The sequence below is a fragment of the Budorcas taxicolor genome, chromosome 4 (assembly GCF_023091745.1).
Source record: "Budorcas taxicolor isolate Tak-1 chromosome 4, Takin1.1, whole genome shotgun sequence".
NCBI classification, from domain to species: Eukaryota; Metazoa; Chordata; class Mammalia; order Artiodactyla; family Bovidae; genus Budorcas; species Budorcas taxicolor.
Genome location: NC_068913.1, coordinates 51,534,251 through 51,561,371, shown reverse-complemented (window position 1 = coordinate 51,561,371; position 27,121 = coordinate 51,534,251). Strand labels below are relative to the sequence as shown.

The following is a 27,121-nucleotide window of genomic DNA, read 5'->3' as shown; positions in this document are numbered from 1 at the left end:
AATGAAATCTCTATTGCCATCCTGAAAATATATTGCCCTATCTTCTTTTGAGACAAGTTCCTGAGTTTAGTTCAAGTAATGTAATGTATTTTATCTCTTCCCCAACTTCAGTTTTACCTTGAATCCTAATCTTTTTTTTTTTTTTTTCTTGCCATTTTAGGTAAGACCATGAATTATGGCATTTCTTAAATGAAGCATTCAGGAATGAAGTGAAAGTCATAACGTATAGAAAATAAGTAATTTTTAAGTTATGTCTATTAATTTGACTATAGATCTATATTATATTTACCTCCTTAGTAATGCGAGAAGTCTTTGTGGGAAGCAGAGGAGCAAGCAGCTGCCTTTCTTGTGCTCACCTGAACATTACTGGAGGATAAGCCACATCAGTCTACAGAGAGGTGTTCATACGAGCAGAATAAGATGTAAATGGACCAAAAGTGAAGCTCATTCTTGCAGTAAGCACTGTTCCCCCCTAAGCCACCATGGTTTACATCTTGGAATCTTGAGACTTAGCACTTCTGCTCCCAAGGGACTTACAAAAGTGAGCCCTCGTATGTCCCGTATTAAAAATACTTTGAACTCTATTTCAAAGGCTGTTTTTGGCAAACAAAATGAAATGATCTCTCGTTTAGCTCAACTTAAGCCAAGTTCTCGAATATTAAGAAAAGTGACAGATAGCGGTTGGTTAAAACAGAAAAGTGTTAAACAAACCATCAAGTTTCTGAAAAAGTATAGTGACAAGTCAGCAGAAAAGAGTTCTGTTCCAGCAAAGGAAAGTCAAGTTATAGAGAAAGACAATATAGGTAAACCAAGCCTTTTTCATTACACAAATAATATAACCACAAAATTTGGAGAGTCATTCTACTTTTTGTCAAGTCATATTAATTCATACTTCAAGTGTGAGGAAAAAATGTCTCAACAGAAGGAAGATCAACATTTCCAGGAAAAATCAGAACTTGAACTTAAAAAGGTTGAAGATGAGAAACCCAGTTCTCCAGATCCTGGCATCCTGTCTGATAAGAAGTTAGATTCAGAAGCTTCTTTATATTCTGAGGACAAGCCTGGAAGTCCCAGTAGGACACCTGAAGTTCTTCCCATTTCTACTAAACAGAGTATTGCTAACTTTCTTTCTCGTCCCACGGAAGGTGTACAAGCCTTAGTAGGTGGTTATATTGGTGGACTTGTCCCCAAACTAAAGTATGATACAAAGAGTCAGTTAGAAGAGCAGGAAGAGACAACAAAAGCTGAGCAGGCTGTCAGCAAAGACAAAAACGCAGAGGAGAAAAGGCGGTTATCTCTTCAGCGAGAAAAGGCAAGTCGTTATTCATTGTGATTTTAAGTTTTCATTTTGTCAGATTTCTAAGTTTCATTTCCTAATGTGATTTAAGAACTTAGATCATCTGTTGGTATCACTGGAGCAGTTTTCATACTCGAATCATACATATTTTAATATGTCTTTGCAGATCATTGCCAGAGTGAGTATTGATAATAGAACGCGGGCGTTAGTTCAAGCATTAAGAAGAACAACTGACCCAAGACTCTGCATTAATAGGGTTGAAGAACTGACTTTCCATCTTCTAGAATTTCCTGAGGGAAAAGGAGTGGCTGTCAAGGTAATTTTGATTACCTTTAATCTGTTTTCTTCTTGGAATAAAAGTACTAGTAAACCTTCTGAAATGGGGAAGATGACACCTTTCATTTTTCTGTTTAAACATTTTTGTGGTTTTATCATACGTGTGTTTTACATACTCAGTAATTACCCATTTATTCTGTGATATACATTGCACTAAATGCTCATTTTTCTTCTGTAATATGTTATCCTCTTGGTACTCATATCTGTACTTTTAAAATACTTCCACCATTTTAAAATAGAAGATATATCTCAGTGTATTAGTTGAATTGCCCAATAGCTACCAAGGTTTTCTTAAATGCAACGTTAAGTGTTTATGCTATGCAGCAAGTAAAACCATTGCTTGTTTTTATTTCATGATCTTTTTGTATTTGAAAGTCTAAAATAAATTTTATGATCTTATTGGCAGTTGAACTTGTGATTCTATTAATAAAACAAATAGATTTTCTTTGCCTCAGTTTTTTCAAATATAAAACAGTGAAAATAATTTAGATCTATTTAAGTAGACCGTTTTCGTGCTAGCACGCGTGCTACGTCGCTTCAGCTGTGTCTGACTCTTCGCGACCCCATGGACTGTAGCCTGCCAGGCTCCTCTGTCTACGGAATTCTCCAGACAAGAGTACTGGAGTGGGTTGTCATTCCCTTCTCCAGGGGATCTTCTTGACCCAGGGATTGAACCTGTCTCATGTCTCCTGCATTGGCAGGCAGGTTCTTTACCACTACTGCCACCTGGGAAGCCCTGAAATACCATAAAATGTGAATGATGTCTCTCTACCTCTGTACTAAGATTATTTGTGACCTTATCTATATAATTAACAATTTGGACATGTCATATAAAGAATAGACAGTGTTAATATTTCATTAGAGATCCATCAGTGCTTATTTTTTACTTGCCATCCAGAAGATTGTCAGTTAACTTAGTTCATATTTATTCAACAGTTTGATAACAATCTTGCTAAAAAGACATTTTACATTAATTTTCCCTCTGAAATTTCATATAATACATATATTGTAATAGTTAAACTTTAGAATATCATGTTCATAGAATTTGGAATTATCTTTCATATATATGTAATCTCTTACCTAAAAGATAAAATTTTCCAAATATGGAAATGCTTTTAAGTCATTTTAACATTTGGGTGATACACTGAAAGCAAACCTCTAAGATAAAGATGCACACTTTAATGAACTTAAGAAAAACATTTTATTGAAGTATGATACACATGCAGTTGTAAGTATAAAGCTCAGTGAGTTTCCACACACCTTCACGTAGCCAGCACCCAGATGAAGAGCAGAATTTGTCAGCACTGCAGAAGCCTCCCCTGGACCCCGTTTCAGCTACAGTCTCCCAAAACAAGGATCACAAATTAGTCCTGTCTGTTTCTGTACATTATGTAAACTGTTGTTTCTGTCACTCAGCACACTGGTAGGAATCTTTTACATTGTTGTGGGTAGTTGTAGGTCATTCATTCTTGTTTCTTTCTTATTCCATTGTGTGAATGTATTGCAGCTTATTTACTCATGGTAGTGTTGATAGATTTCTGGATAGTTTTCAGTTTTAGTCTGTTGTGACCTGTTTTTGTTAATAGAAACTTTGAGAACTATTTATAACTGACCTTAAATATAGGAACTCTTCAATACCTTGGAGAAATGTGATATATATTTTCTTGTAGAGTGGCTAACCTTCCGAATTTACCTGGCTTCCTTTTTGTTGGTATTGTTGATGTATTCCTTCTTCCTTTTTGTTTCTTGCCCATTGGAATTTAAATATAAAGACTTGATTGCATTGAGCGTTTTCTTGTTGGAGTACACTGTAGATGATATTGTGCACCTCATATTGCATCATGTCAAAACATAATCGGCTGAACAACAATTAGTAATGCTAAGGTTGATCACTGAGTTTGGAAGATTACAGTCTTATCTTTTCACTGTACAGTTAGGCTAGAAGTATTAGTCCACCAACTGTTAACCTAATTGTTTCCAAAACTTGTCATTTTATTAGGGTTGCAGAATGATAAATTTCTAATTCTGTCATTCCTTCTGCCTTATAATTGACATTTTCCTGTAAAAGTGGAGATTTCTTCACCCAACTAAAGCTATTTGGTTACTCTCAGAAATCAGTGTTGCAGGAAAAGTGAAAGAATGCGTAATTTCTTTCTACTTAGTCACCAGTTTTCAAAGGAAAGAGTTTGCTCTAAAAGCTGCTTCAGTGGTGAGATGAATTCTTGGTGCTTTTTTCTTTTTATTATCATTATGAACTCATAATTTTTCATAAGTTGTGTTTCCATAATCTTTCCCCAATCCTTTTTTTTTAATGTGAAATTTATTTTAACTTTGACTAGTAGGGTGCCCTTCAAGCTGTTCCTTGTGTCTTTTTTGAAATTTTTGTAAAACTATTATACAGAGAAAATATACATACTGTATGTATACAGCTCCATAAATTTTAAAAAATTGAACACATCTATGTAACGGCCACCCAGTAAAGAAACAGAATGTTTCTGAAAGCCTCTTTATGCTCCCTTCCAATCATTCTTTAAAAAGATTGACCAGTTTCCTAGCAGTATAGATTAGTAGTACCTCTTTCTGCTTGTCATATAAATGGAATGATACAGAATGTGCTCTTTTAAGTCCCCCTACCCCCATCAGCATTATGTTTGTGAGAACCTTCCATACTGATGAGTGTAGCTAAGGAACATTTATTCTCATTGTTATGTATTCTCTTGTATGAATATAGTGCAATGTAGTGGACATTTGGATAGCTTCCTGTTTGGAAAGATTTAGGAATAGTACTTCTGGGATGCATCTTTTGGAAAACATAAGAGTAGTAGTCCTGCTTGGGCTTCTCTGGTGGCTCACCAGTTGAGAATCTGCCTGCAATGCAGCACACCAAGGTTTCATCCCTAGGTTGTGAAGATACCCTGGAGGGGAACATGGCAACCCACTCCAGTTTTCTCGCATAGAGAATCCCATGTACCTGGGCAGGCTGCCGTCGATAGGGTCGCACAGTTGGACACGACTGAAGCAACTAAGCAACAGCAGCAGCAGCAGTCCTGCTTATAGAGTATGCCTGTTCTCATATTAGTGGATACTGCCAGATGGTTTTGCAGAGTGCTTTCATCAGTTGATACTTTCACCAGGATTGTGTGAGCCTTCTGGTTATGCTTCTTCCTCTCCAATGCCTTATATTATCTTCTTATTTTAGCCATTTTGTTCTATGTTTAGTGATTTAAATTGGGGCTTTAATTTGTCCTTCTCTGGTACCTGTGAAGTTCAGCAGCTTCCCAGTGTTTACTGGCCATTTGTTTACTGCTGAGGCTGAAGCTCCAACACTTTGGCCATCTGATGCGAAGAGCTGACTCACTGGAAAAGACCCTGATGCTGGGAAAGATGGAAGGCAGGAGGAGAAGGGGACGAGAGGATGAGATGGTTGGATGGCATCGCCGACTTCATTGGACATGAGTTTGAGCAAGCTCCGGGAGTTGGTGATGGACAGGGAAGCCTGGCGTGCTTCAGTCCATTGGGTTGAAAAGAGCTGGACATGACTGAGTGACTGAGGTGAACTGTTTACTGCCCTCATGAAGTGCCTCGTCCAGGTCTTGCTCGTTTTCCCATTGGGTTGATCAGCTTTTTCTGTTTGATCTGGAAATTTTCTTTATCAATTATGGATATATCTTTATATATTATAACATATGTATATGTTATACATGTATGTGCCTTATAAATATATTCGCCTACTCTATGGGTTACCTTTCATTCTTTCTAATGGTTTTTGATGAGTAGATGTTCTTAATTTTAATATATTACAGTTTATAAATATTTTCCTTATGATTAGCACTTTGTGTGCTGTTTTAAAATCAGGCAAAGATTTATCCTGTGTTTGCTTCTGAAACTTTATTGCTTTCACTTATACATATATACTCTTCATCTAGAATAGGTTTGATTGTATAGTGTGAGGTAGGAGCCTTGATTTTGTGAAATGCCTATATCGAGTTGACCTGGCACCATTTATTGAAGAGTTTCATCGTAAATCAGGTGATTATTTATGGATATATTTTTGAACACTGTATTCTTTTCTGTTAATACATTGTTTATCCTTGTTTCAATATTGTACTGTCTAATTTATCGTGTGTGTTAGTCACTCAGTCGTGTCCAACTCTTTGCAACCCCATGGATTGTAGCCCACCAGGCTCCTCTGTCCCTGGAATTCTCCAGGCAGGAATACTGGATTGGGTTGTTATTTCCTTCTCCAGGGGACCTTCCCAACTCAGGGATCAAACCTGGCTCTCCTGCATTGCAGATGGATGCTTTACCGTCTGAACTACAAAGGAAGCCCAGTTTATTATAGCTTTGTAATAAGTTTGATGTCTGTAGTGTAAATCTTCCAACATTGTTCTTCCTCTTAATAATTGGCTTAGTTATTCTTGGCACTTGTGCTTCTGTATAAATTTTAGAATCAGCTTTGTTGTTGTTCAGTTGCTCAGTTGTGTCCAATGCTTTGTGACCCCATGGGTTGCAGCACACCAGAATTCCTTGTCCCTCACCATCTCATGGAGCTTGCTCAGACTTATGTCCATTGAGTTGGTGATGCCATCCAGTCATCTCGTCCTCTGCTGTCCCTTTCTCCTCCTGCCTTCTATGTTTACCAGCATCAGGGTCTTTTCCAATGAGTTGGCTATTCTCATCAGGTGGCCAAAGTATCAGAGCTTCAGCTTCAGCATCAGCCTTTCCAATGAGTATTTAGGATTGATTTCCTTTAGGATTGACTGGTTTGATCTTTTTGCAGTCCAAGGGACTCTAAAGAATCTTCTCCAACACCATAGTTCAAAAGCATCAATTCTTCAGTACTCAGCCTTCTTTATGGTCCAACTCTCACATCCATACATGACCTTTGGAAAAATCATAGCTTTGACTGTATGGACCTTTGTTGGCAAAGTAATGTCTTTGCTTTTTAATACACTGTCTAGATTTGTCACAGCTGTTCTTTCAAGGAGAAAGCATCTTTTAATTTCATGCCTGCAGTCACTGTCCACACCCAGGTAAATAAAGTCTTTCACTATTTCCATTGTTTGCCTGTCTATTTGCCATGAAGTGATGGGGCTGGATGCATGATCTTGTGTTTTTTGAATGTTGAGTTTTAAGTCAGCTTTTTTACTCTCCTCTTTAACCTTTATCAAGAGGCTCTTTAGTTCCTCTTTGCTTTCTGATGTAAGGGTGTTGTCGTCTATGTATTTGAGGTTATTGATATTCCTCCCCCAAATCTTGATTGCAGCTTGTGCCTCATTCAGCCCAGCATTTCACATGATATACTCTGCATATAAGTTAAATAAACAGGATGACAATATACAGCCTTGACATACTCCTTTCCCAATTTGGAACCAGTGAATTGCCCCATGTTTGGTTCTCATTGTTGCTTCCTGACCTGCATACAGGTTTCTCAGGAGGCAGGTCAGGTGGTCTGGTATTCCCATCTCTCGAAGAATTTTCCACACTTCATTGTGATTCACCCAGTCAAAGGCTTTAGTGTTGTCAATGAAGTAGAAGTACATGTTATTCTGGAATTCTCTTGCTTTTTCTGTGATCCAGCGTATGTTGGCAATTTCATCTCTGGTTCCTCTGCCTTGTCTAAATCCAGCTTGAACATCTGGAAGTTCTTGGTTCACATACTGTTGAAGCCTGGCTTGGAGGATTTTGAGCATAACCTTTCTAGCATGTGAAATAAGTGCAATTATGCAGTAGTGTGAACATTTGTTGGCATTGTCCTTTGGGATTGGAATGAAAACTGACCTTTTCCAGGTCTGTGGCCACTGCTGAGTTTTCCAAATTCGCTGGCATATTGAGTACAGCACTTTCACAGCATCATCTGTTAGGATTTGAAATAGCTCAGCTGGAATTGCATCACCTCCACTAGCTTTGTTTGTAGTAATGTTTCCTAAGGCGCATTTGACTTCACAGTCCAGGATGTCTGACTCTAAGTGAGTGATTATGCCATCATTGTTATCCAGGTCATTAAGATCTGTTTTGTATAGTTCTTCTGTGTATTCTTGCCACCTCTTCTTAATATCTTCTGCTTCTGTTTGGTCCGTACCATTTCTGTCCTTTTTTGTGACCATCTTTGCATGAAATGTTCCCTTGATATCTCTAATTTTCTTGAAGAGATTTGTAGTCTTTCCTGTTTTATTGTTTTCCTCTATTTCTTTGCATTGTTCACTTAGGAAGACTTTCTTATCTCTCCTTGCTATTCTTTGGAATTCTGCATTCAGATGGGTATATCTTTCCTTTTCTCTTTTGTCTTTCACCTCCCTTCTTTCCTCAGGTATATGTAAGTCCTCCTCAGACAACCTTTTTTTTTTTTTTTTGCATTTCTTTTTCTTGGGGAATTTGGTTTTATCAAAAAAATTTTAAAAAAATCATCCTGAGATTACATTAAATTTATGGAGTAATTGTGGTGAATTAAGTCTTTACGGTATTGTCTTCCAAGCCTTGAAAATCTTGTCTTTTTCCATTTATTTGGGCTGTTTTTATTTTCCCTCAACGTCTTAGTCTATTAGGGATGCTGTGTTGTAACAAAATGCTACCAACTTGGTAGCTTAGAAACAGCAGACAATTATTTCTCAGAGTTCTGAAAGCTGCAAGTTCAAAATCAGGGTTCCAGCATGATTGGTCTCTGATGATGGCCCTCTTCCTGGTTCACAGCAGGTGCTTTTCTCACTGTGTCTTCACCTGGTGGAGTCTCCAAGGGATCTCTCTGGAGCCTCTGTCATAAGGGCACTAATCCCATTCATAAAGGCTCCACCCTCATGACCAAGCACATCCCAGAGGCTTCACTTCCTGTCATTTTGGGAGAGTTAAAATTTCAGCATATGAAATTTTGAGAAGACACAAATATTCAGACCAGGGCACTCAATATTTAAAAACTTCAGTGTAGGTGTCTTGTATATCTTTTGTTAGATTTTTTTGAAAATTAATTCCTAGGTATGTGAGAGATAGGGAAGATGCCCTGGAGTAGGAAATGGCAACCCACTCCAGTATTCTTGTCTGGAGAATTCCACGGACAGAGGAGCCTGGTGGACTACAGTCCATAGGGTTGCAAAAAGTCAGACGGGACTGAGCGCACACACACATACACATATGTTTGAGGATAGTCATTTTATTTTTGTTATTTTTATTATATTTAAATAATACCAAGATCACGTTTGGTACCAGATTCACATACCTTATAATTTTCCTGGATGCTGGATGTTGTAAATTTTAAAAAATTGCATAGGATCTAGACTGTATCAGATGATTTCTTTTTCCAGAGATAGGCTGTTTGTTCCTTTACTTTATGTACAGAGTGAGGCACTGATAGCTTCAGTTAAGTTAGGGTCAGAGCTGGGTCATGGCTGGCTTACAATTGGCTGACACCTCTAGTTTGCCCTCTTCTTAGGGTATATCTTTCTAGGACTTTTAGTTGAGAACTTGACGTGTTCTCTACCACCACCACCCTCTTGACCACTAAATCTCAAAACTACGGAAAATTCCATTCTCGTATTCAGAGTTTTTCATGCTAGCTTTTGAACTTGTCATTCCACATAAAGACTCTAGCGAATGTCTTGAGGTGAAACCAGTCATGTGATTGAGACCCCTCAAGGCTTCAATATTGTGTGGCTCCAAACCCTTGAGATTCTAAATGCTCAGCTGATTTCTCTGGGCTCTCTTCATGGCCCGCTGTCTGAACCAAGCCCAACTTTTCAATCCTTTTTTTCTCCCCCAAGTCAGCAAGTGCCTCAAGGGAAGAAAAGTTATACTTCCCAGCAGTCATCCCCCTTCCAAATTTGATTTATCATAGTAGACAAAATGACTGCAGCATTGTGAAGTCACTTCATTTACTGAACGACAGGGAAGTCTGGTATGCAGCAGTCCAGGGGGTCGTAAAGAACTGGACATGGCTGAGCGACTGAACAACGGCAAAGCACAAGTATAGCTGTGACTCAATTGTTCTGTTAAACTTGGGGTGCTGACAAGATGAGATGCTTCTATATAGTAGCTAGTAGCTCAGGTAAACTCAACATAGAACCCCTAGGATTTATTTAATCTCCTGCCTTTGATCAACAATATGAAGTTGAATGCTTAGAATCTTGAGGTCCCAGTTTTGTTTAAACTGATTACTTGTTTGTAATGGTCACCCTTTGCCTTCTACCTTAGTTTTATTTATTAACATTTGTTCATATTTCACAGTGAGCTACCCTTGTATTCCGTATGCAGTATACACGAGTTGGTTTATTTTTTTCTGTTAATAACAAGTTTAATTTCCAATAATTACTATGAAGCAATTTCATCTTCTTTAGGATTCAGACAAAATATTGTAGGAACTATATTACATTAACCTTTTGTTGTGATGGTACTTTGTAAATTTGTGTTAAGCAAATGGCATTTTCTCTAATTTTTAAGCACTGAACCTTTTAAAAGATATTTGGATTGAAGTTAATCTTTGGCCTGGATATTAGGACAAATACATTCTAGATATTAGTTGACAGTAATATGTGAAAAGCTAGTCTATCATTTAAGATTACTGAGAAAGTAATAAACACTGGCCTTCTGATTACATGAGATGATCTACATGTGCTGATTAAAAACAATCATGTATTTTTACTCTTGTGACAAAAGCAGCAAAATGTCTTTACTTTCAATATAGGAAAAAATTATTCCTTATTTACTACGACTGCGACAAATTAAGGATGAAACTCTACAGGCTGCAGTTAGAGAAATTTTGGCCTTAATTGGCTATGTGGATCCAGTGAAAGGACGAGGAATCCGGATTCTCGCAATTGATGGTGGAGGAACCAGGTAAAGCTAGAAAAGTGACTTTTTAGAAATTCTTTCTAACGAAGTTAGTTGATTTGCAGTGTTGTTTTAATTTTTGCTGTATAACAAAAGTGATGCAGTTATACGTACATACATTCTTTTTTCATATATTCTTTTCCATTACGGTTTATTGTAGAGTACTGAAAAGAGTTTTCTGTGCTGTTCAGTAGGACTTTGTTGTGTTTCCATTCTGTATATAATAGCTTATATTTGCTAACCCCAAACTCCCACTCCATCCCTCCCCAACCCTCACCCCCTTGGTGACTATAAGACTGTTCTCTCTGTCCCTTAGTGTATTAGCAAAATGATCTTTTTAGAATTATAGATCCTAAATAATACAAATAGAACTACCATATTATCCAACAATTTCACTTTCTGAGTATTTATCAGAAAAAAATGAAAACACTAATTTGAACAGATATATGTACCTTTGTTTGTTACAACATTATTTACAATAGCCAAGATGTAGAAACAGTCTGTGTCCACTGATGGTGAGTGGGTAAAGAATATGTGAGGGATATTTGTATACACACCCGCAGGAATACTGCTTAGCCATAAAAATGAATGAAATGCCATTTGTGACAGCATAGGCAGAACTTGAGGGTATTTTGCTAAGTGAAATAAGTCAGGGAAAGACAGATACTGTATGATCTTACTTATATATGAAATATAAGAAACAAAAACAAAGCAAGAGAAAACTCAAAGACTCAGAGAAGAGCTTGGTGGTTGCCATATGGAAGGCAGGTTGGAGGGTGGGTGAAATGAGTGAAGAGAAGTGAAAGGTACAAATTTCCAATTATGAAATACGTAAGTCATAGGGATGTAGTGTACAGCATAGGAACTGTAGTTAATAATATTGTGTTTGCAAATTTGAAACTTGCTTTAAAAAGTAAATCTTAAATGTTCTCATCACTAGGAAAAAATTTTATACTTTATTGGTGACAGATGGGGCGGTCATTTTGCAGTGCATACAAATGTTGAATCATTGCATTGTACATGTGAAACTAGTACAATGTCATATGCAATTATACATCAGTTAAAAAAAATATACCTATAGATCAGTGCAATTGTAAGAATTTTTTAAACTGATTCAGTATAATTATGTCATTATAAAATCAAATTCTAAAGTAAAACATGAAATTGTTTTTCTTGATTTACTGATTTATCAATCTAAGAACTTTTAATTCTAAGAACTTCCTTTAACATATACCTGAATTTCCTTTTATTTTAATGTGACCAAGTCTTTATGTTTTAGTTTGATCTTCTCAGACATTTTTGGTAGTTTAGGACAGTTTATCAACCATGATTCTCATAAAATTTTGGCAGTGTTATGTAATGTTACCTTTCTTTTATTGTGTGTATCTTACCTATATATGTCAACTAGTAATAATGTGATTGTTAGAAAAGGAGCCTATATCAGTAACTTCCTGACTCCCTACATCTTGTAGATGCCAGTTCTGGTGTACACAAGAAATATTTAATACATTCCTAGCTCAGAAGGAGATTTCACCATCCCCTTTCACCGATCGGTGGAATTCACCAGTTCCACCAGCAGACTCCTTTCTTACTACAGGCAGTCCATCCATGCTTGCTGATTGTGTAGTTCCTCACTATTTGCTGGCTAGACGCTTTGGCTTGGTTTTATAAATCTTTTCCCCCTAAAATTTCTAGCTTGTGTTCTACTTCCCTGCCATCTCTACTCGTCCCTTAAGAGATAGCAACTAGAAAAACAGACATGTATAATGTGTGCTATGAAGAAAAATAAGGCACAGGGGAGGGATAGAGCTTAAAAGTGCTGTTTTAAAGAGTGATCATGACTGTGAGTTTTTAAAGAAATAACATGTGAGTTGAGATCTGAATAAGAACCTTAAAGAGCATTCAAATGTCTGTTTAGAGTGAGGAATCTATAGAGTGAAAAGAGGTTTGTGAACGAAGAGTATTCGTTTTATTAGTCAATACAGGGAGAAAATCGAAGTGAAGACATTTGGGAAAATCCAGAGATTGGTTAGGATGAAGGTGGATTGAGACCAGTGATTATCTCCACTGGAGATGATTTTGCCCCCTGGAGAATATTTGTCAGTGCCTGGAGACATTTTTTCCTTGTTACGACTGGGGAATCCGTGCTTTAATTTAGTGAGAAGAAAACAGTTGGTGCTAAATATCCTGCAGTGCCTGGAATAGTTCCTACCGCAAAGGAATATTGTGCGCAAAATGTCAGTGATGTTGCTGTTGGGAAACCCTGGTTTAGGGGACTATGAGAAAGCACCTAGGATGGGAAATTTGTATAGAACGAGTAAGATAAGGAGGCTCATGAGAAAAGGAACCTATGCCCTGTATTTCTTTTATAAAAGAGAGCCTGGTACAGCATTAAATATAGAATCGACCTAGAAATAATACTGATTTTAAAATTAGTCCAGAATTAATACTGCATTTTAAAAACAGTTTTCTTCTGGCTTATACAAGTAAAACTTGGGAGGAAAAAAAATACAAAGAGAAACAAGCGAGAGATAACAGTCATATCTCACGTATCCAAGATTATTTTTACTATTTTGATTTATTTCTTCAAATATTTTTTCTGTATGAATATATATGCACGTGTATGTGTGTGCATGTTTTATTTTCCTTTTCATAAGATAATGGAGGGCACACTGTTAAATATATTTTATCCGGCATGATCTTTAATTTTTCATGTCTCACATTAAAGGCACGTGACATCTGCAGTGTCTCTCTCATAAACCATCTTATCAGCTGTCTGTCTTACATTATTTCTACAATTAATAATAAACAATCTTCATTTTCTACTTTAATAATACAATATTTTCTAGTGACTTTGTGCAATTTTATTTTATGGTACCTGATTAATACAGTGTTCTCTGCTCCACACCTTGTATTGAGATTAAAACTTTTCATTGTGTATGTATATCCTCCAATATTAAGGACTGTCCACCTGTTACACACATCCTGAATTGGCCTGCATCTCCTAGGCTCTTTAATCTTTCACATTTGAAGCTACTTGCTACCTTTGGTGAGGATTCAGAAATGAACAAAGTCAGCAGCGTAAATTAATACCTCCTTAGTGAAGAACCTTGTCTTGAGATAGTTGAGAGTTTAAAAAAAAAATGAAAAAAGAAAGCTTAAAAATATGACTGATGAAAAAAAAATATGGCTGATAAATTACAGAAAATGAAATGTGTAGAAGCATAGGTTTACCAACCATGTTGGTAAGTGGAGAAACCAAAGCATGATATCCCAAAACCAGTGAATACAGAGTTTAAGCAATTTCCAGAGTTATAGTGTCTGCTAAAATACCTTATATTGCTGTATCTTCATTGTCTTATTTAAAGAGATACTAGTGTGAATTCAAAATGTGCCGCCGTAACTCAGGTTTTAATTCCATTATGTAGATACTGTATTTTCAAAAGCAATCTAGAAACCTTTGGCAATTTTAACTGATGCTAATTTGTATTACTAGTTTTCATATTAGCATATAAACTAGAAAACCAGGGATTGTTTTAGTAAATAGATTAGCTTTCCTTAAAACAGGAATTCTCATTTTTGCCTTTTATTTTTCCTACAGGGGTGTGGTTGCTCTTCAGACACTACGAAAATTAGTTGAACTTACTCAGAAGCCAGTTCATCAACTCTTTGATTACATTTGTGGTGTAAGCACAGGTAATTGTTGCTATTATATGGAAGTGGTGCATCCCAGCAGTGCGTTAAGAAAAGGAACATTAAACTCTCATGATTAAGATCATGGTCATTTCCTGAAATGATGGATGTTAATTTCATATTTTGATACTGAATAGTCTTTTAATTTGCTTAATGAGCTTTTAAAAATGCTTATTGGAAATAAGTTAACATTCAGAAATAGATTTTAGTGTGCTTTTCTAATATGTTTTAAATAAGCCACAGTGACAAGAACAATTTGTAAATTAATTGCCTTACGGAAAGTAACAAAATGGTGAAGAAGTGAGTGTTAGTTGCTCAGTCGTGTCCAATTCTTTGCAACCCCATGGACTGTAGCCCGCCAGGCTCCTCTGTCCATGGGATTCTCCAGGCAAGAATACTAGAGTGGGTTGCCATTCCCTTCTCCAGGGGATCTTCCCAACCCAGGAATCAAACCTGGGTCTCCTGGATTGTAGGTGAATTCTTTATGTCTGAGTAACCAGGGAAGCCCACAAGATGGTGTATATTCAAAATTGTACTTGAACCAGTAGAACATCAAGGATGGATAAGATTTTGCTCTCTTTTGGAAAGTGTCCCTCTGTGAGGAAATCTTTCAAACAGATTCTCACATTTGTCTGTTTAAGTTTTGATTTCAGACAACTAGATAATAAAGGATATAAGAAGCAGTTTCCTCACAGAGGGATGCTTTTGCTACTCTAATACTCCTAACTGATGTACATTTAAAATTCTAGTTTCGTATTTACATGGAAGAAATTGGCAAGTTAGGGTATGATTGTTTCTGAATAATTTTCTAGTTTTTCACTGACTCACTATCAGATGAATGTTTGTTTTGCTTTCCGTTTGTTTTGTTTTCGTGTTCCCTATATCAGCTCTAACCCCTGTATCACCACCACCCATCCCCACCCCCTACTCTCCTGTGTGTACAGGAAGCTTCTCAGGGTACCCTGGCCATTGCTTACTGTCCAGGTAACGCTAAAGGACTATTAGTATTACAGATCCCTGCTGTGTATTTTACTGCCTTACCTGATAATTCCTTTACATTAGTTTATCATCACAATTTTTTTTGTTTTTTTCTCATTCTTTAGAATTATGATAGTAGTCCTAAAGGCTACCAGCATCAAAGCCAGATGATTTCTCTGTATTATCTGGATCAAGTATGACATATTCCCAAAGGGCATGTTAATTTATGCTGCATTTTGAAAACTCAGTAACGGTTGTGGGGATAATTTCAGAAGCATAAGGAGTTGGTGATTCCTTTGATTTTCCACTGAACAGTGATTCCTCAGATGATAGCAAATTTTGAAAAGCCTGGGTTAAAGAAAGTTAAGGGGCTTCCCTGGTGGCTCAAATGGTAAAGAATCTGCCTGTAATGCAGGAGACCCAGCTTCGATGCCTGGGTTAGGGAGGTTCCCTGGGGGAGGGCGTGACAACTCACTCCAGTATTCTTGCCTGGAAAATCCCACAGCAGGCTGCAGTCCATGGGGTCTCAAGAGTCAGACATGACTGAACAACTAACACATACAAAGAAAGTCAAACAGATTTCTTTACAGACGCACTTCTTAGATGTTCTAGTATGTTAAAAATGCATTGTGACTCACTCTCAGGATAGGAAAGTAATACGTATACACCCAATTGATTTAACTATGGAAACTTTTCTTAAAGAGACCTTTCCCAGGGCAAATGTTCTTGGAATTTTTTTCCTGAAGCCGTTATCGTGGCCATTTCTGTTAATATTTGGAATGGTCCTAGATTCATACCTTTATTTTTATTTTTTATTTTTTTTATTTTATTTTTCTAATTTTAAAATCTTTAATTCTTACATGTGTTCCCAAACATGAACCCCCCTCCCACCTCCCTCCCCATAACATCTCTGTGGGTCATCCCCATGCACCAGCCCCAAGCATGCTGTATCCTGCGTCAGACATAGACTAGCGATTCAATTCTTACATGATAGTATACATGATAGAATGCCATTCTCCCATATCATCCCACCCTCTCCCTCTCCCTCTGAGTCCAAAAGTCTGTTATAGACAGCTGCATCTTTTTTCCTGTCTTGCATACAGGGTCGTCATTGCCATCTTTCTAAATTCCATATATATGTGTTAGTATACTGTATTGGTGTTTTTCTTTCTGGCTTACTTCACTCTGTATAATCGGCTCCAGTTTCGTCCATCTCATCAGAACTGATTCAAATGAATTCTTTTTAACGGCTGAGTAATACTCCATTGTGTATATGTACCACAGCTTTCTTATCCATTCATCTGCTGAGGGACATCTAGGTTGTTTCCATGTCCTGGCTATTATAATCAGTGCTGCGATGAACATTGGGGTACATGTGTCTCTTTCAATTCTGGTTTCCTCGGTGTATATGCCCAGCAGTGGGATTGCTGGGTCATAAGGGAGTTCTATTTGCAATTTTTTAAGGAATCTCCACACTGTTCTCCATAGTGGCTGTACTAGTTTGCATTCCCACCAACAGTGTAGGAGGGTTCCCTTTTCTCCACACCCTCTCCAGCATTTATTGCTTGCAGATTTTTGGATCGCAGCCATTCTGACTGGTGTGAAGTGGTACCTCATTGTGGTTTTGATTTGCATTTCTCTAATAATGAGTGATGTTGAGCATCTTTTCATGTGTTTGTTAGCCATCCGTATGTCTTCTTTGGAGAAATGTCTATTTAGTTCTTTGGCCCATTTTTTGATTGGGTCGTTTATTTTTCTGGAATTGAGCTGCATAAGTTGCTTGTATATTTTTGAGATTAGTTGTTTGTCAGTTGCTTCATTTGCTATTATTTTCTCCCATTCAGAAGGCTGTCTTTTCACCTTGCTGATATTTTCCTTTGTTGTGCAGAAGCTTTTAATTTTAATTAGATCCCATTTGTTTATTTTTGCTTTTATTTCCAGAATTCTGGGAGGTGGATCATAGAGGATCCTGCTGTGATTTATGTCTGAGAGTGTTTTGCCTATGTTCTCCTCTAGGAGTTTTATAGTTTCTGGTCTTACATTTAGATCTTTAATCCATTTTGAATTTATTTTTGTGTGTGGTGTTAGAAAGTGATCTAGTTTCATTCTTTTACAAGTGGTTGACCAGTTTTCCCAGCACCACTTGTTAAAGAGATTGTCTTTACTCCATTGTATATTCTTGCCTCCTTTGTCAAAGATAAGGTGTCCATATGTGTGTGGATTTATCTCTGGGCTTTCTATTTTGTTCCATTGATCTATATGTCTGTCTTTGTGCCAGTACCATACTGTTTTGATGACTGTGGCTTTGTAGTAGAGCCTGAAGTCAGGCAAGTTGATTCCTCCAGTTCCATTCTTCTTTCTCAAGATTGCTTTGGCAATTCGAGGTTTTTTGTATTTCCATACGAATCTTGAAATTGTTTGTTCTAGTTCTGTGAAAAATATGGCTGGTAGCTTGATAGGGATTGCATTGAATTTGTAAATTGCTTTGGGTAGTATACTCATTTTCACTATATTGATTCTTCCGATCCATGAGCATGGTATATTTCTCCATCTATTAGTGTCCTCTTTGATTTCTTTCATCACTGTTTTATAGTTTTCTATATATAGGTCTTTAGTTTCTTTGGGTAGATATATTCCTAAGTATTTTATTCTTTTCGTTGCAATGGTGAATGGAATTGTTTCCTTAATTGCTTTTTCTACTTTCTCATTATTGGTGTATAGGAATGCAAGGGATTTCTGTGTGTTGATTTTATATCCTGCAACTTTACTATATTCATTGATGAGCTCTAGTAATTTTCTGGTGGAGTCTTTCGGGTTTTCCATGTAGAGGATCATGTCATCTGCAAACAGTGAGAGTTTTACTTCTTCTTTTCCAATTTGGATTCCTTTCATTTCTTTTTCTGCTCTGATTGCTGTGGCCAAAACTTCCAGAACTATGTTGAATAGTAGCGGTGAAAGTGGACACCCTTGTCTTGTTCCTGACTTTAGGGGAAATGCTTTCAATTTTTCACCATTGAGGATAATGTTTGCTGTGGGTTTGTCATATATAGCTTTTATTATGTTGAGGTATGTTCCTTCTATTCCTGCTTTCTGGAGAGTTTTTATCATAAATGGATGTTGAATTTTGTCAAAGGCCTTCTCTGCATCTATTGAGATAATCATATGGTTTTTATTTTTCAATTTGTTAATGTGGTGAATTACATTGATTGATTTGCGGATATTGAAGAATCCTTGCATCCCTGGGATAAAGCCCACTTGGTCATGGTGTATGATCTTTTTAATGTGTTGTTGGATTCTGATTGCTAGAATTTTGTTGAGGATTTTTGCATCTATGTTCATCAGTGATATTGGCCTGTAGTTTTCTTTTTTTGTGACATCTTTGTCAGGTTTTGGTATTAGAGTGATGGTGGCCTCATAGAATGAGTTTGGAAGTTTACCTTCCTCTGCAATTTTCTGGAAGAGTTTGAGTAGGATAGGTGTTAGCTCTTCTCGAAATTTTTGGTAGAATTCAGCTGTGAAGCCGTCTGGACCTGGGCTTTTGTTTCCTGGAAGATTTCTGATTACAGTTTCAATTTCCGTGCTTGTGATGGGTCTGTTAAGATTTTCTATTTCTTCCTGGTTCAGTTTTGGAAAATTGTACTTTTCTAAGAATTTGTCCATTTCTTCCACGTTGTCCATTTTATTGGCATACAACTGCTGATAGTAGTCTCTTATGATCCTTTGTATTTCTGTGTTGTCTGTTGTGATCTCTCCATTTTCATTTCTAATTTTATTGATTTGATTTTTCTCTCTTTGCTTCTTGATGAGTCTGGCTAATGGTTTGTCAATTTTATTTATCCTTTCAAAGAACCAGCTTTTGGCTTTGTTGATTTTTGCTATGGTCTCTTTTGTTTCTTTTGCATTTATTTCTGCCCTAATTTTTAAGATTTCTTTCCTTCTACTAACTCTGGGGTTCTCCAATTCTTCCTTTTCTAGTTGCTTTAGTTGTAGAGTTAGGTTATTTATTTGACTTTTTTCTTGTTTCTTGAGGTATGCCTGTATTGCTATGAACTTTCCTCTTAGCACTGCTTTTATAGTGTCCCACAGGTTTTGGGTTGTTGTGTTTTCATTTTCATTAGTTTCTATGCATATTTTGATTTCTTTTTTGATTTCTTCTGTGATTTGTTGGTTATTCAGAAGTGTGTTGTTCAACCTCCATATGTTGGAATTTTTAGTAGTTTTTCTCCTGTAATTGAGATCTAATCTTAATGCATTATGGTCAGAAAAGATGCTTGGAATGATTTCGATTTTTTTGAATTTATCAAGTTTAGATTTATGGCCCAGGATGTGATCTATCCTGGAGAAGGTTCCATGAGCACTTGAGAAAAAGGTGAAATTCATTGTTTTGGGGTGAAATGTCCTATAGATATCAATTAGGTCTAATTGATCTAATGTATCATTTAAAGTTTGCGTTTCTTTGTTAATTTTCTGTTTAGTTGATCTGTCCATAGGTGTGAGTGGGGTATTAAAGTCTCCCACTATTATTGTGTTATTGTTGATTTCCCCTTTCATACTTGTTAGCATTTGTCTTACATATTGCGGTGCTCCTATGTTGGGTGCATATATATTTATAATTGTTATATCTTCTTCTTGGATTGATCCTTTGATCATTCTGTAGTGGCCTTCTTTGTCTCTTTTCACAGCCTTTGTTTTAAAGTCTGTTTTATCGGATATGAGTATTGCCACTCCTGCTTTCTTTTGGTCTCTATTTGCGTGGTATATCTTTTTCCAGCCCTTCACTTTCAGTCTGTATGTGTCCCTTGTTTTGAAGTGGGTCTCTTGTAAGCAGCATATAGAGGGGTCTTGTTTTTGTATCCATTCGGCCAGTCTTTGCCTTTTGGTTGGGGCGTTCAACCCATTTACGTTTAAGGTAATTATTGATAAGTATGATCCCGTTATCATTTACTTTATTGTTTTGGGTTCGGGTTTATACACCCTTTTCCTGTTTCCTGTCTAGAGAATATCCTTTAGAATTTGTTGGAGAGCTGGTTTGGTGGTGCTGAATTCTCTCAGCTTTTGCTTCTCTGTAAAGCTTTTGATTTCTCCTTCGTATTTGAATGAGATCCTTGCTGGGTACAGTAATCTGGGATGTAGGTTATTGTCTTTCATCACTTTAAGTATGTCTTGCCATTCCCTCCTGGCCTGAAGAGTTTCTATTGAAAGATCAGCTGTTATCCTTATGGGAATACCCTTGTGTGTTATTTGTTGTTTTTCCCTTGCTGCTTTTAATATTTGTTCTTTGTGTTTGATCTTTGTTAATTTGATTAATATGTGTCTTGGGGTGTTTCGCCTTGGGTTTATCCTATTTGGAACTCTCTGTGTTTCTTGGACTTGGGTGATTATTTCCTTCCCCATTTTAGGGAAGTTTTCAACTATTATCTCCTCAAGGATTTTCTCATGATCTTTCTTTCTGTCTTCTTCTTCTGGGACTCCTATAATTCGAATGTTGGAGCGTTTCATATTGTCCTGGAGGTCTCTGCATACCTTTAAATGTATCTACAGGCACCATGGGTAGTAGGTGGATGCTCAATAAGGAGGATTTAAATCAGAGATTCATCCATGGAGTAGAGTATCTTGTGTGATAGGCGCATTTCTGTACTTACTACAGTATATCTTTTCCACTGTGTCTTCTTGATTATGTTAACCTTAACTTAGTTCTGGAGAAGGAAATGGCAGCCCACTCCAAGTATTCTTGCCTGGAAAATCCCATAAATGTAGGAGCATGGTAGACTACGTCCATGGGGTCGCAAAGAGTTGGATACGACTGAGTGACTTCACTTTCACTCTAACTTATAGTGCTCATAATTTTCCTTTCTTTTCCATTTTGCATATTCTAGTGTGAAACTTTTGTTTACACATATAGTTTTTATAAAGTTAAAAATACATATTTAGTTTAAGGTTAACATCCCTGTTGTTCTTTTTTCTCCCCGTACAGTAAAATTCAGTTTTTTAAAATATCTGTTTATCTTTCCTCAGAAGCAACTTAATTTTTTTGGCAAGTTATTTTTAGTGTAAACATTTTCTGAAACTTGATAAATAACAATTTGTTACATAGTTATACCATACAGTGAATTTTAAAACAAGCTGCAGACTTCTTTTACTAGAATAAGACTTTAAAAATACATAAAATATATAAAATGCATTATGATAATGATTTACTATTTTTGTTTCTTTTTGTAAGCAGTGATGCCATACAGATCTTTGCCCCTCCCACTCTCTCTGCATCCCCCAAAGCATTCTTCGCCCCTTTTCCTCCTTAGTTCAGGGTTATGCCAGTTAGGTACACTAGATGGCAGTGTGTGATATCAGTTGCAGCTAGGGTATTAAATCAGCTGTTTAAAAAGACATCCCAGAGACCTAATTTCTTTGTTATGTGACTTCCTGGGACCAACATGAAGGTGTAATTATTTTAAGGAGTTGCTGCTGCTGCTGCTGCTAAGTTGCTTCAGTCGTGTCCGACTCTGTGCGACCCCATCAACGGAAGCCCACCAGGCTCCCCCGTCCCTGGGATTCTCCAGGCAAGAACACTGGAGTGGGTTAAGGAGTTGATAAGTTGTCAAATATACTGTATTCTGTGACTAAAACTACGAAATTAAGATTAGAAAGGACATTACCTACCACAGTATCTTAATTATGTTATTTAATGTAAAATAACACCTTTTTATATATTTTAAAATTATCATCCGTGGTTAGTATTTGTTGACTCTTCATTGAGGCCTGGTAATGCCCTTTACATGTGTTATCCCAGTGTTACAATAATGTATAAATTTTAGTTATTGTGATTATCCTTATTTTATAGATGAACAAGATTAGAGCTCTGGGAGGTTAAGAGGTTTGTCTCAAGTGATAGAGCCAGAAAGTATGAAAGCTATAATTTTAACCAGGTCTGTGACTCAGAAGGTCTTATAAGTACTATAATGGTCATGCTGATAAAAACTAAGGATTCTTTCTTTCAGGTGCTATATTAGCCTTCATGTTGGGATTGTTTCATATGCCCCTGGATGAATGTGAGGAACTTTATCGAAAATTAGGATCAGATGTGTTTTCACAAAATGTCATTGTTGGAACAGTCAAAATGAGTTGGAGCCATGCATTTTATGACAGTCAAACATGGGAGAACATTCTGAAGTAAGTTGTATTTATTCTTTTAAAAAATGTCTTGTATTTAAACAAAGCAGAAAAATGTTAAATACTCAATTTTTGATCTCATTAGAAATAACCACTGCTAATATTTTGGTGAAGTGTATTCTATTCACTGCTTTGTTGGGCTCACATGTGTGAGACTGGTATGTAAAAATTGTAGTCACCTTTTTAAAAGTTGCGACCACATTGTGTGTAGGACATGTTTGCCTCCTGTTGATTTTCCTTCACATACAGTTTCCCCTAGGCATCTACAGGCTACTAGTTCCAGGAACCATCAGGGTACCAGAATCCACAGGTGCTCACCGGCCTTATTTAAAAAGGCATAGTAGTATTAGCCTTTCTTAAGTCATTAACAGATACTGTTCTAAAAGATTTAATAATTTTTAAACATTTTCCCCAAAATACTGTAAAGCCATTATACTCACTTTCTAAAAATATAAGCATAAAGTAGAAACTTAAAATCACCCAGTGTTATTCAGAGCCAAAGGCCTTATATTTTCTAATATTTTTCCCTTGGTGATACATATTTTCACTATATTTTATATAGTGGAAGTTATATTGTATTTATAATTTTCTATCTTTTTCCCTTTTTTCAACTTTATTAAAAACCCTTGACATATTTTAAAAAAGACTCTGGTACATTCTGCAGGGTGATGCCATATTTTCTTAACCTAATGTTAAGATTTATGATTTTATGTTTTATGTTTCTGATTTTTTTGTGATTATGAACAGTGCTGTTGTAGGAAGGTTTACATTTCTGCCCACACTTCAGAATATATCAGTAGGTCAGTTTATAAGAAGCATAATTATTGGGTCAATGTTGATGTTTTTCTAAAGTAATTATTAAATATGAAATAGAAAACATATGAAGAAAATAGTGAAAATGTATAGTTCTGCAGAGACCAAAATCACTATTAACATGGTGATGTACATTTTCCTAGAATTTCTTAGAGGTAGTAAGTGTATGTGTGTGTGAGGTTGTGAGTATGCATTTATATTCATACCATTCATAAAATTGGGATGATAATGCATAGGCATTTTCACTTAGCATTTTATTTTTATTGGTTTCCTATGTCATTAGATATTTTTTAAGACATGTTTTAATGATTGTTCACGGTCCATTTTATGGATGTACTATTTTTTAACAAATTTCCTCGTGAAAAAAGGATATTTCAGATATTTTTGCACCTAAAATAAAGTTTTGGTGGATACCCTGCATCTCTACTTAAATCTCTGGGTATGCTTTTAAGATAAACTTCTTCAGTGAAATTTTTTGGGTCAGAAAGTTTACATGTTTTAAGAATCTCGTAAAGATAGATATATTTGTATACCTGAATTGTTCCTTAAATCAGTTGTCCCAGCTTAGCCACCAGCATCAATTTGTGTTTCCATTTCATGAGATACTTAACACCAAGCATTTTAATTTTTAAAAATTTGTCAGTTTTAGAGATTTTTTAACTGGTATTTCCAGTTGGCATCACGTTGGTTATTGATAAATGTGAACATTTTTTAAAAATTTCTTTTTAGTGTACAGATTTCAAGAGCGTAGTACTTGCTCATTTTCCTACTGGGGCTTTGTGCACTATATTATAAATATATTAATCATTTGTTGATATGTTGAAAATGTGCTTTTTAATTAACAATATTTTTTAATGTGAGCTTAAAATCTTCATGTAGTCAGATCTTTTCCTTTAATTTTGAACTTTGATATTAGAAAATGTTTTCTACCTCGAGATCAGGCAAATCTTTATATTATTTTCTAGTCCTAAAGTTTAAATTTGTTTTTTTAGGTCATGATTAAGTCTCATGATTCTGTGGTTTGAACTCACTCATGGCTGCTGGCAGCCAGTGGGCAGCTCAGCTGAGATGACCGGGACAACTGGTCTTTCTCATCCTGGGCTTTATCCCACTGTGGCAGTCTCAGAATTCCATCAGGGCAAGCCCAGAGCATGAGGACTCACCAAACCTTAGTTTAATGACATGTTTGCTGATGTCCTGTTGACCAAAAGCACTCAAACCCAGGATCTGTGTGGAAAGGGACTGTATACAAGGGTATGGAAATCAGAAAGGGAAAATTCAGTGAAGGCCTTGCTGTTAATGCTCCACCATGCCCATTCCCTGTCCTTTTGAGTCATTTTTTTTCTCTCATTGTTTATTGAGAACATATTTATGTTCTTTTTTCCTTGGGATAATGATTTTGTGTTATTGAACGAACACTATTTTTAATTACAACATCAGTAGAATCTGAGAATGTTTTATTTTAACATCTCTCTAAAACAAGCAATTAATGTTTCGATTTTCTCTTCAAATTTATATTCATAACAATTCACTAAAACATTTTAGCTTTTTATAAAATTAAGGCTGAAACAAAAAAATAAATGTGACCTTTACTTAAAGTGTGAAAGTAGCATACTCCCAGGATCTCTGTCCCAGTTTTACAGAAGATTTCTATGAAAAGATAAAGTGAAAGACCCTTAGGAGAACAAAATTGCCTTGATCTTCATGCAGAAGAAACATGCAGATCTGGTTGGGGAAGACAAAGATCTTGTCCTTCATAGAAAGCATTTTACATTGTATTTATAAAAGATAATAAAGGGTATGCTGCTAAGTCGCTTCAGTCGTGTCCGACTCTGTGTGACCCCATAGACGGCAGCCCACCAGGCTCCCCCGTCCCTGGGATTCTCCAAGCAAGAACACTGGAGTGGGTTGCCATTTCCTTCTCCAATGCATGAAAGTGAAAAGTGAAAGTGAAGTCACTCAGTCGTGTCCAACTCTTAGCGACCCCATGGACTGCAGGGGGTAGACTCCTCCATCCATGGGATTTTCCAGGCAAGAGTACTGGAGTGGGGTGCCATTGCCTTCTCAAAATAAAGGGTATATTGCTACCTAATTTGTAAATATGTGGAATTCAGTAATATTCTAGTTGAGAAATGTAAGTACTGTTTGAAAAAAAATGTTGTTAGGAAGGCATTTTTCCTTATTGAGCCAAGTTGGAGGGGGAAAAAAAAAAACCCAACATTCTTTATATTTAGTATAGGGGAAAAATACATAATTTTTAAGTCTGGAAAAAAAAATCAGCACTGAACAAAATTTCCTTTTAATGGAGTTGTGGAAATTGCTGCCCAAGGGTAATTTCTGTAATGTTGCAGTAATTCAAAGGCCAGTTCAGTTTATAAAGCATTTTTGAGGGGTGGCATATGCTCTGTATTGCTAAAACAGGTTTGAAGTCTGAATGTCTTGATCTGGTTTTTAGACTGCTCTGTATATAGCCTGCCATAGTTCAGCACTCTTATTTCAGCACAGTTCCTTTATCCTATCAGGAGGACTCTGAAAACAACTAATTTGTTCTGCCTCTGTGCCTTTACTCTGTATATGTTCTGGCTTTTAATGGTGTTTTCTTGCCATCAGTGGTGTCCTTGTCAAGCTACACTTCCATCCATCTTTCCTAGATATGAAAGCCTGTATTGACCCCTCCCCACACACACACAACCTCCTGCAGAACTGTAGATACTTGTAGTCTGAATTGGAGGTTAATAGGTAGCTATATATTGTTTTATGTGCATTAGTTGGATTGTAAGCTTCCTAGAGGAGAATTTTCTTTTTTGTCCCACATAACAGGAACTGCATAGTGTATGTTCCCTGATATTGGGAAATAAAAATATTTTGATATAATTTAATTCTTCTCCTTTAATAAAGGGACAGGATGGGATCTTCATTAATGATTGAAACAGCAAGAAACCCCACATGTCCTAAGGTAAGCTTAGAGTCTCTTAAATATAACACCTATATGAAATTGAAGGTCAGGTGAATGGAATATTACAAAGGCCCTTTATTAAGGGAAAAGTTTTCTTAGGAACTGCTGTTAATAGATTATATTGATTCCTTATATATTGGGTCATTTTGTGAAGATACAGAATGTGAACAATGGAGCTTTTCTGTATCAAGTAAAGGAAAAATTTAAGAACATGAAAGACTGGGACTAAAGAATTATTATAGGGTTAATCTAATCTAGGGATTTAAGGGAAACTGTGGCATTTCCCCCCCATAGATTTTTTTTAAAGAAACTTCATGTGCCTTGTGAATATATATTAGATTAGTATACAAATGGAATCCTAGCTTTTAAAATGTCAGTGTTACTAGAATATGTCTTGGTATGGCTCCTCTTTTTATTTATTTTGTGATCTGAGTATTGCTTGAGTTCTGTGTCCTGTATTAAGACTCGTTATTCGATTAAGGAATAAGGGTTTATGTACCTAGGAATCCGATGCAGCTTGTATTTAGTCTTGAATAACAAGCTGTAACCATGAAAAATCAAATACAACTCTCTCTATTGCTCTTTCACTCCTGCTTACACATATTTTCATTCATTCGTTAGATATTAATTATGTACCCCATGTGCCAGCACTGTGCTGGGGACTTTGGATACATTAGTGAGTAAATGCAGGCATGGAGTTTACAGTCCAGTAGGGCAAAGTAAGCATTAGTCAAATGATCACACAAATGAGATGCAGTTTTCCTGAAATAAGTGCTTTGGAACACAAAAACAGTTCTCTGAAATCATGTATTTACAAGGACATGAGGGAAAGCTGCTGTAAGGAAATGTACTTTGAGGTCTCAGTGTAAAGGCTGATGAGCAGTCCTGGCAAAGGGAACAGACTATACAAGAGGAGTCTTCGAGAAATGCAGGCCCTAGAGACTGGAGCTTAGAGATCCAAGGGCAGCGTGTGCAACGAGATTAGAGGGATAGCGCCATCAGACCACGTGAGGCCGTGATGATGAGATGCAGTAGGTTGTTGGAAAGGACCCAAGAATGAGTGC

At 36.6% G+C, this 27,121-nt stretch overlaps 1 protein-coding gene across 1 annotated transcript in view; it reads left to right on the top strand.

Annotated features, from left to right (window-relative positions):
• Nucleotides 1–250: 250 nt before the first annotated feature.
• The window catches only part of PNPLA8 (patatin like phospholipase domain containing 8), a 39,804-nt gene continuing 12,933 nt past the window's right edge, over nucleotides 251–27,121 (top strand). Inside the window, exons 1-6 of the mRNA XM_052638739.1 lie at nucleotides 251–1,312; nucleotides 1,464–1,613; nucleotides 10,305–10,456; nucleotides 14,052–14,146; nucleotides 22,117–22,288; nucleotides 26,000–26,057. Coding sequence (XP_052494699.1) covers nucleotides 251–1,312; nucleotides 1,464–1,613; nucleotides 10,305–10,456; nucleotides 14,052–14,146; nucleotides 22,117–22,288; nucleotides 26,000–26,057 — 1,689 coding nt within the window. The remainder of the gene's footprint in view (nucleotides 1,313–1,463; nucleotides 1,614–10,304; nucleotides 10,457–14,051; nucleotides 14,147–22,116; nucleotides 22,289–25,999; nucleotides 26,058–27,121) is intronic.